The sequence below is a fragment of the Osmerus eperlanus genome, chromosome 13 (assembly GCF_963692335.1).
Source record: "Osmerus eperlanus chromosome 13, fOsmEpe2.1, whole genome shotgun sequence".
Classification (NCBI taxonomy): Eukaryota; Metazoa; Chordata; class Actinopteri; order Osmeriformes; family Osmeridae; genus Osmerus; species Osmerus eperlanus.
The window spans coordinates 8,364,941-8,375,006 of record NC_085030.1 but is presented as its reverse complement, the minus strand read 5'-3'; the positions used below and the strand labels follow the sequence as shown (position 1 = coordinate 8,375,006).

The 10,066-nt window shown below is 46.4% G+C and overlaps 1 protein-coding gene across 1 annotated transcript; it reads right to left on the bottom strand.

The window, feature by feature from the left end:
- Positions 1-1,226: 1,226 nt before the first annotated feature.
- Positions 1,227-8,843, bottom strand: xpnpep2 (X-prolyl aminopeptidase (aminopeptidase P) 2, membrane-bound). The gene is made up of 21 exons (XM_062477010.1): positions 8,692-8,843; positions 8,092-8,156; positions 7,788-7,895; positions 7,533-7,596; positions 6,757-6,861; positions 6,588-6,674; positions 6,264-6,407; positions 5,616-5,717; positions 5,142-5,223; positions 4,763-4,964; positions 4,581-4,670; positions 4,100-4,209; positions 3,863-3,940; positions 3,645-3,716; positions 3,498-3,558; positions 3,343-3,412; positions 3,043-3,147; positions 2,838-2,897; positions 2,674-2,750; positions 2,458-2,547; positions 1,227-1,645 (listed from the first exon to the last, which is right to left on the bottom strand). Exons 1-21 carry the CDS (start codon positions 8,741-8,743, stop codon positions 1,445-1,447), a joined length of 2,025 nt encoding a protein of 674 aa, XP_062332994.1. The 5' UTR covers positions 8,744-8,843; the 3' UTR covers positions 1,227-1,444.
- Positions 8,844-10,066: the final 1,223 nt, after the last annotated feature.

The following is a 10,066-nucleotide window of genomic DNA, read 5'->3' as shown; positions in this document are numbered from 1 at the left end:
ACATACACTGGCAGATCTGTTTGCATTTTCAAATTCATGAAGAAACATAATCAAGAACCCAAACTTGACGGACGGTTATAAAATATAGGAGGATGCCTTGACATGGCACCCTGTATGAGTTGCAATAGAACACTTAACATTAGACTGACAACATGCCATGCACTTGTGCACATGTGTAGGGAACAGTATGTGCAGTGTGTGCGGGATGGTGTGTGTGTATTTTGGATTATTGGCAGACCACATGATTGAGACATGCTCTACTTTGGTTTCCTCAGTTTCTTTTTTTGTTTGTTTGTGTGCAAAATGTTGTGGGTCAGAAATGTAACCAGTACAGAATGAACATACTTTAGAGGCAACAAGTGTGTAAAAGTTTTGTATCTGGTTATTTGTCTGGAACTATCTGGAAGCAGCTCTGCTTCGACAAAAACAATGATGTCATATGAGGACTATCATATTGTCATCTTGGTGTTCCTCTTTCTCTATGGTCCTTTCATTACAGATTCTGAAATCTAAATCCCTCTGAGTGTTCTGGTAAATTCTCAGAGACTTTTTGTACGACACTATCCGTACTACGCCATGGAAACTTCTGCAATGAAAACCAAACAACTGAAGGGGGGAGAGGTGGTTTTGCTTGAATGCAGGGCAGACATCCTAGAAGAAAAAAAACACATTCACACCTTACTGGCAACTAAGCTCTGCGATATCTGTTGCCAGGCAACGGTACATGAGCTGGAATGAGCTCTTCACATGTGGGACATGCAAGTCTCGAGAGTTCTTCACAAGCCTGGTGAAAACGCCTCACACAGTGGTGAGAGGGTGAAGCTCTTCTCAGGCCTGGTGAGAGGGTGAAGCTCTAAGTGAGACCATAATACGACCAATAACTAAGCTGTAAGAAGGACTGTCGATTGACAGTGATTTCTGATACCCACAGTATCAGAAAAAAACGAAATGACAAACATCGCAACATAACATGCATCATGTTCAGGTACACTATGATGCTGAATCTATACAGTTAAAATGAGTTAGTTTACCTGTTTGTGTCAAAGTAGTGTGGCAATACTGCATCTTAATTTATAGACAAACTGTCAATGCCAACCAGGAATAGAGAAATAGTCCTCTTTTAATAAATTATTAATCATACTGTACTGTACAGTGGCATTGACCAAAGACAGGAAATCTTATATGTAGCACTGAACAATCTAATTCAGAACAGATTGGAGACAGAGTGAAGGTCAAAAAAGGTCAATTTTCACATATTAACAGTACATCAAAACCCAAAAAGTCAGGGTGAAAGAAAAACACGAATCAAAAGCAAACGATCGACAGTTACAAATCCATATTTCACCCTGAAGCATTCTAGTGTGTACTTCCAAACTGTATCAGCAAGCGCAGTCCCAGCTCTGCTCGCTGGTGACAGAGAGGGAGAGGACCAGGAGTGTGGTCTTCAGAGGATGTGCTGGAAGAGTGCTGTGGTGAGGGCGGCCAGGGTCAGAGAGAGGGAGGACACAGCAGCAGAGGAGCCAGCTGTGTGGAAGGGCTCTGTGTGTTTCAACAGCCACACCTTCTCCTGCACCAGACCCTGCCCCTCCAGCTCTGGGACCATCAGCCTGCGGATAGTCTGGTAGTACGTGTCCAGCCACTGGAGCTGTGTGTGTGTGTGTGTGTGGGGGGGGGGGGGGCACATTCATCAGTACAGTCAGAGGCTATCCAAATGCAGTGCTCTGTTTTACACAGTGTGTCTGCCGGGAGATAGAATTTTGGGCTAAAGTCATTCTGCAGATTGTTGTTGTTGATTGTAGTTTAAAATCCCCCCCTGTCCTGTATATCGCTTTGGATAAATGTGTCTGCTTGAATGAATGCATTATTGCATGTTGACCTAGATCTACTTCTAGTAGCAGTATGACACTGTTGACGTTTATAAATGACCTCATAATGTTGTACACTTGCAGTATACCATATTTCACCATAATACATTTTTCCATTTCAAATTCAGTGGACATTGTGAAAGTAGCTGCTCTGGTTGTGAAACCACAAATACATTTTTTTTTAATATCACAGCTGGATTTCACATATGGTTCGAACAGAGTTTAGATGCACAGAAATGCTGAAGTGCGTGGCTGAGAAAAGTTTTTTTAGGAGGAAACAAGGAACACTTATCTGAGAGAAACATCAGCCATGTTTCTCTTGACGTCATCACTAGCATACATACCAGGAACACCTATTCTATGGGACTTTTACTAGTGCAGTAAAATGGGAAATTTCAACTTCTACAAAGAAATATTTGTAGAAGATTTCTACTCTTTTGCTACCATATGGCGCCAAGTGATTCCTATTTCAACTTGTCTTTATTAAGTCTTTGACTCATTGTCAGTATGTTTTTCTTGCTGACATGGTAATTGCTGTTTTACTATGGCGCTGTCATGAGGAACTTCATTGAGTGAGTTGGTGTTGTGTTACCTGCTGTGGACTCAGAAGTGAGGTGTCAATCAGTTTCCTGTCGTAGGGGACCAGGGACACGGTGTCAAAGGTCAGGTAGTTGTTCCCATACTAGAGAGACAAACGCAGGCAGAGAACCACACACCATTACATTACAAAAACTGCACGTACAATCACAGGTGAACAGGATGAGTTATTTCTCATTCACTGTATTTGAGTCTATAGGCAGTACTCCACCTTGGTGGTGGCAGGAACAACAACAGCAACGTCTTCTATACGGATCCCAAAGTCATTCTCTTTGTAATACCCTGGCTCTGAGACAGAAAGCAAAGGCTCATTGACAACTAAATCTTAAAATGTCAAGCCAGGCAGTCAAGGTTTGGCTCGGATGAAAGCCTTACCTATGGAGGTGAACATGCCTTCCTGGAATGGAATGTTATTGGACTGAAAACCAACAGGCCCTGGGAGACAAAGGGACAGAGGATCAATGCACATTTTGAGTAAACAGTGTGGGCAGACAACTTCAGATTTTAAGATAAAACATGACTTATAAGTCATATAATTGTATTTATACTGATAGTATGAGTACACGTGAAGTGGTCGTACACTCATGGACGCCGAAGTAGTTCCCCACACCGTGACCTGTCCCATGGCCGTAGTTCAACCCCACTTCCCACAATGCCCGGCGGCCCAGCATCTCTATGTTTACCCCTGTTGATAAGCAGACACATTAGGAACCGCATATTGTACACCCTTTCCTGTTTAAATCTAACTCTAAAATCGAATGAGAAGCAGGCTGAGGATGTGCTGCCTGGTAAATCAGTGGAAACATAGTGCTCTCTAGTGGCTCGATTGAGCATCACTATAACACGTGATTTGAGCGAATGCTCGATGCTGTACACAGACCTCTTGTTCCTGATGGGAAGATGGTGCGCGATATCTCAATATTCCCCATAAGCACTCGGGTAAAGGCCTCCTTTAACAGTGCAAGACATTGAGAATGTTAGATTAGTGAAAAGTTATTTGAAATTGAAATTAGAGAAATGTCCTTGCACATGTACCCTTTGCATGTCTGTGGGCGTCCCCCAGTGCACCGTCCTTGTGATGTCAGTGGTCCCGTCCCTACAAATACAAGCAAGATTCATCGACAGTATGTCAGACAGTGAGTTTGAGCGGTAGATGCCCTACAGGCTGGAATATTTACTCACAGATACTGGCCACCTGAGTCCACCAGATACATCTCATCCACAATCAGCTTTCTGCTGGTTTCGTGAGATGGGCTGCAATTGAAAATAACCCCATCATAATGTATAAGAAACATTTGGAACACCAAACTAGATATTGTCATCATGATGAAGGCTCTAAAGTTTGTGTTGACATTGGGGAGGGATACTGACAGATGGAGTACTGGCAGGTGCAGACCCACCTATAATGAGCCAGAGCAGCGTTGGGTCCGCTGGCAGAGATGGTCTCAAAGCTGGGCCCTCTGCTGTCCATCTGCTTACTGTGAAGCACCAGACAGGCACAGCCACACAGCAAGGCATGAGGCTTCACATGTTGTTTGAATGTGTGTGGGTGTGTGTGCTGAATGTTATGTGTTAGGAGTCTGCTATGTGCTGTGTGTGGCCCAGGGTACGTGTGTGTGTGTGTGAAAGCCCTTCACCTTCGACGCTCGTTCACGTAGTGTGCAGCGGTCAGCTCGGTCTCCTTGCCCAGTGGAACGCTCTCCTCCAGCCACATCAGGAGCTGGATGACTGCCACAGCATCTCTCACCTACGGAGAGCCACACAGGGACACACTGAGCCCACAGTGCTATCACACAGCGCCAATATTGTTGTAAAACGAACAACATCAACCAAAGAGACACATGGACGATGTCTCATAAATATGCCAGTACGGAATGGAAGGGCAGCTGATGAGGGCTGATAAAACAGTGGAACAGAGAGCTCTCAGACAGGGCTGTGGAGCCTCTGGTGCCTCTGTGGGGAGTTTTATGGCTCAATAAGAGAGGGAAACCACAGATGAGTCTATAAAGAGAAACAGAGTATTGTTCCCAGATAAAACGGTGTGTGTGGGTGTGTGTGCGTGTGTGCGTGTGTGTGTGCGTGTGTGTGTGTGTGACGCAGCAGAGCGAATCGTCCTACATGAGCGTCTCTCAGGTTCTGTTCCTCGGTTCCGTCCTTCACGGCTTTCGTGGTCAACACTGGGGAGTAGGCACTGGTCAGCAGCTTCTCCTGAGACAGGATGAAAGAGAGAACATGGGGGATTACACACCGCAGGCGCTTCAGCTCACCTTCCTCAGCTTGTTTGGAGCCGTTGGCCTCACCTGTGGAGTGATTATCTCGTAGAGGGCGTAGTTGGTGTACTCAGTTCCAATCCACACCTTCACGTCAGGATTGCTCACATATTCCCTGAGGTTCTCCCGAACGTTGTCGTAGTCCATCAACTGAACGCAGAGGGCAGAGTTACAGGAGGAGTTCAGGTAGAGCTGCAAGTCCTCGCTCACTCTTTCTGTGTGTACAAAGAGCCTGGGAGAAATAAGGGGGAGGGGGAAAGACAGGAAGGGGCAGAGGGAGCGAGGAAAAGATGAGAAGGAAGAGAAGGATTGCTGTAATATCCTCTGGTCCTAATCAGATCATTTCCTGGCAAAATACACACAACATGGAAATTGCTCTGTAAAGAATATAGAATGTCTTCCATCTCACCGGATATCGTCCAAGGTCAGGAGTGTGTAGGAGTAGAAGAAAGGGTTGAAGGGGATGTCGTTCCCCCGCAGATTGAAGAGCCCTTAAACACCAAAAATACAAGAGGCGGTTGTCAGAATCTACTACTCTGTCTTCCGCAGACACTCAAGCCAGGTCTGATTGACCAATGCCAGGAGTGTGTGCCTGGCTTTCGTGACTCTCCATGTGTTGTCTTTATTAGAGGCAGGTTGGAGAGGGGAGCATAGCTAACAGTGATTTTATATCTGTTATCTGGTTGTATCTGACTGCATGGACACAGTGATGGTTCTGCAGCTTTGGTTTCTGACTAACTCTATTTTGTCTTTCTCGTCTTTGAATAATTCACCCGGTTACAATGTGTCCAGACGGGCACCTACTGTTTTGTACAATGTCTTTGCAATTTGAAAGAAAGAGAGAGATGAAGGAAGAGTGTTTAAAGGTGGACGGATGTCTTACAGGCAGACTCATCCAGGGCAGACAGAAGAACAGCTGTGGGCTTGTAAGGATTGTTCCTCATTTGACTCCGTATCTGATCCACCTTCATCTGCCAGGTCCTTTCTGTCACACACACACACACACACACACACACACGCACGCACGCACGCACACACACACACACACACACACACACACACACACACACACACACACACACAGACCCACAGGCACACAGGGTCATAATCATCATATCATGACCATTGTTTTTATGGTCTTTACATTTATAGTTTATTTACTCTCTAATGCAAGCCTGGAAGGCTTATCCCACACAAACAGTACTGTCTGTGTGTCTGCTTCCCTTACTGTCCTCATCCGTACTGACATGTGCTGATAAGGAACCATAAAAAGTAATTAAACTTTATATGGTGCAATTTGAGATTGATGTCCACATGATTCTGTGGTCCTGTTTGCAGGTATTTATCAGATTAGAGATAAGGAGCCCGAAGTGCACACGCACACACACACACACACACACACACACACACACACACACATATAAAACACTGATACACACACACACACACAGACAAGGTAATGGTGTTGCCCTTTTGCAAGGCCACACATGTACAAAGAGCAAGCACACACCAAAAACGTGCACACACACACCTATGACCCTGTCAGGCAGACGGGTGAGGTTATCTGGAGGAATCTGAGGCCTGTCGCTCCACACCTGGTCCACTAGGTTATTACGCATGGATTTGAGGATCCGATTGGCTGGATCCAGGTTCTTACTGTAGTCCTCATATGTTTCTATGGAGAAATAAAGGAGCCATCAAGAGTGCATATAGCAACCCAATAATCAATGTCAAGTGAATGGTCTCTGTGGCTTCCTTGTCTAAAATGTCAGATCAATACTTTCCAATCTACTTAGTTTTATTGTAACTCTGCATTGATGTGAGACTGTCAATGCTAGCCAGTGGGTGTGCTCACTGAGGGAGAAGAGAAAGGGGTCAAATCCTACAGCCTCTCCCAGTGCCACCTCCGAGATGAGCCAGTCTGTTAAACTGCTGATGGAAACTGTGGGAGAGAGGCAGAGCAAATAGATGAGGCAGCAGTTTCTGGTTAAACTTTGGTGTAGAGTGTGTGTGTGTCTGCTCACCATCTTTCTCCAGCTCCCAGTTGCAGTCCAACTGGCGTTCAGCCTGAGTCCAGTAGCGACTGTCGGTCCATAGAACTGCCCTTTTCTGGGTCACCACCACTGTGCCTAAGGAATCACATTCGCTGGGTCACATACTGCTGGATGGATGACTGCTGGTTCAATGACTAGTTGAGTCTATTGAACCACAGATGTCACACTGTAGAATAGCTCACTGTTTACATATTTACACTTGAGAAGTTTTCACTCGCATGACAAAGGCAGCACTAGTAGAACAAAGGTTTTTGACCTCTGTGTGAACGTCCTAAACAAAGCCAAAGAGCTGCAAAGACTACAGCTGCCAGTGTAAAACCTGAAACAGTCTGACTAGCTCTTAAGCTATTAAAATCAAACAGTGTATATCTATTTCATCTAATGAGCTCAAACCACAGAACAGTTCAAATGGCCCATTCAATGGCCCTGAGCAGCTCATCAGTCTGGGACAGTCGTCTCCCTGACTCACCAATCAGCACAGGGACGTCTGACGAATGAGAGGACTGAGAAGGTACAGTCAAATCACTCAGATGGGAGGATAGGAGGAGTGGAATGAGATTACAATGACTGCATAATGGAGGGTTGAAGGGGAGAGGATGGGAGCGGAATAACTGAGAAGCTAAGAGGAAAGGAGAAGGGAGGGAGGAAGGCAAGTGGGACTGAGGAAGAGGGCGAGCTTTAGGAGGAGGGGGAGAAAGAAAGGGGAGTGGGGGAGGTCAGGGAGCGAGGGAGGATGAGAGACCCACCTGAGGAACCATTGAAGCCAGAAATGTAGGCCATCCTGGCGTCCCGGGGAGCGATGTATTCACTCTGTCAGGACAAACACACCCGGGGTCAGGCATACAAACACATCCACAGCCCCCTTCCACCCTCTTACAAACACAGACATGAAATCCTTTCACACATTCACATGTGCAACGCACACAGACACACACATATTTACTCCTACAGTAAGACATTGTCTACAGTCCATGCAGGAAACCAGGTGAATGTCATGGTACCAGGTGAGCGTCAGTTCCAGGGATGATGTAGGCGGAGATGTTCAGGGGCATGGCTGCCCTCAAGGCCTGCAGTATCTGGCTGGTGTTCACTGCTGTGGGAGGCAGGTACTGCACAGCACAGGAAAAGGATATGAGGCATTTGAACCTGTTTACTCACACATGATCCAGAACAGCCAGCAAGCAGCATATGCACAGGACTATTTAGCTTCCTTTCATATGAAAAAAAATTGTTTAGTGGCATTACTGTCTTTTTAGTGGCGGAACATTGGCTGAGCTGGAGAAAAGGACATGTGGGTAATCATACCGGTGGGGTTGCGGAGCAGTTCCTCTCAGTCCTCTCCTGTGAGAAACCCTGAGCATGGCTGTTTCCTGATAGGACACAGGCAAGGGGAAAATAACTTTGAAAGTGGAACTACATGACCCTGCTGCTACTGTACAGTGAACCGTGTCAGCACGTTTGAAGATTAAAGTTGAATCCTGCTTCCGTTTGATAACTCATCTGACTTCACCCGACGAGGAAATGTGACTTTCATAACACTGAAGGAATCAAAAGAGGCAGCATGGATAGATGCCAACAATGTAACTCTGTCACAGTCCAGCTATTACAGAAGCACAACACGATAGCACGCCCAAAATACAGGAGTTGCTCCTTGTTCAAGACCAGTCTCCTGTATGAATACATGCGATCGCTCAGACATTCACAGGACTCTTCACCAACACATTTTATGCAAATACATTATATCCCATGAATAAAGCAACCAGCATGACTAATACAACAGAGGGCATCCATCTAATGTCTCCTTTGCAGTTAATGAGCCCGAACACCAAAAAGCATGCGCTGTGTGCTTGTTAGCACAGACAGATGAATTCTCTCAGATGAACTTGGTATGGAAGTAAGTTTTACCTTGGAGAGACGCCACCAGAGTCACGAGCAGGAGCCAACCAGAGCCGGCCATTGTGGTGCTACCAGCCTGCCACAAGGAAGTCCACAGGCAGAATGACAGCAAAGCAGGTGCTCCCACGCTGTGTGTATATGGGGTATGTGCCTCTCTCTCTCTCTCTCTCTCTCTCTCTCTCTCTCTCTCTCTCTCTCTCTCTCTCTCTCTCTCTCTCTCTCTCTCTCTCTCTCTCTCTCTTCTCTCTCTGTCTCTGTCACACACTATCACCACTCAGCCCAGTGATTAGAATCATGTGCAGTCAGAGGTGGAACTCTGGCTTTGAAGGATCACTCTGCTCCCTGCCATAAAACCCTCTGGCAGCTGCTTGTCCGGCCAGCTGCCCTGTACGTGGTCCACTAGTGGTCCGTAGAAACGCCTGCAAGGAACGGTCCGGATCGCACACACCTCCGGACTCCACGCAACTATCCAGCAATAGTACTGTCCCACTGTGTGGTCATCCTCCCTCTCTGTATCTCTGACACCTTGTTTTTCAGTCCTGCCAGTAAAATGAGAGGCACCCAGACTCCAGGCACGCAGCCAATTCATGCTCCGAAAACAGGGTCTGGATGCACACACAAGATAAGTGTGTGTGAGCCCGTGTGCGTGATTGTGTGTGTTTGTACCCGTACTGTAGAAGTGCTTGAATTTACATATATGTGTGTGTGTGTGTGTCTATGGAATTGTGTGTGTTCTTACACACGCTGTCCTGTCGGTGTGCTTGAGTTTACACACAGAAACATGTTTGTGTGTGTGCATGTGGATGGGAACTTGTGCGGATTCACAGGTACAAATCACTGGGCTCTCAACAGAAAACACAATGCAGCCTCCGTGTGTCCATGCCGGTGAGCCTGAGAGCAGCACAGGGAGGGGAGCAGTAAGAGGCTTAGCAGGGCAGAGATGCTATCAGCCACAAGCCTGTGTTCCACAGTCTGAACAGTGCAGTACCTGGAGAGTCTTAAGCTCCCCGGCCAATTATTGCATAGCAACACATCCTGGGAAGCCTACTAGGATATCTGTCTGGTGTTGATTTATGGAAATCCGATGTAGCAAACACCCAAGTGTGTCAGAGACGAATAGCGAGCTTGCTAGAGGGATGAATTCTGAGTGATCTTGTCTCTAACTGAATACTTGGAGTTAGCTTCTGAAGCTGTTTTATTTACCAGACTTTCCCAGGACAGCGTGTCAATACAGCCCTTCTGCTTCACAGGAGACTCAGGTTTGATTCCAGCTGGCCCGAACACGAACCAAAGTGAATGACTACACGCTGTGTGAGCTTGTTAACAGTGTGTGAGGTTAAAGATGAACTAGAAGGATCTCTGCTGGACTTTGGCCACAGATCAG

What these genes read in the sequence shown, in the direction of transcription:
- xpnpep2 (XM_062477010.1), bottom strand. Translation starts at nt 8,743, where the DNA reads ATGGCCGGCTCTGGTTGGCTCCTGCTCGTGACTCTGGTGGCGTCTCTC. An exon ending in TACGTGAACGAGCGTCGAAG is followed by an intron (nt 3,941 to 4,099) that starts GTGAAGGGCTTT and finishes GGTGCTTCACAG; the next exon opens with TAAGCAGATGGACAGCAGAG. An exon ending in AGGCATGTTCACCTCCATAG is followed by an intron (nt 2,751 to 2,837) that starts GTAAGGCTTTCA and finishes TTTCTGTCTCAG; the next exon opens with AGCCAGGGTATTACAAAGAG.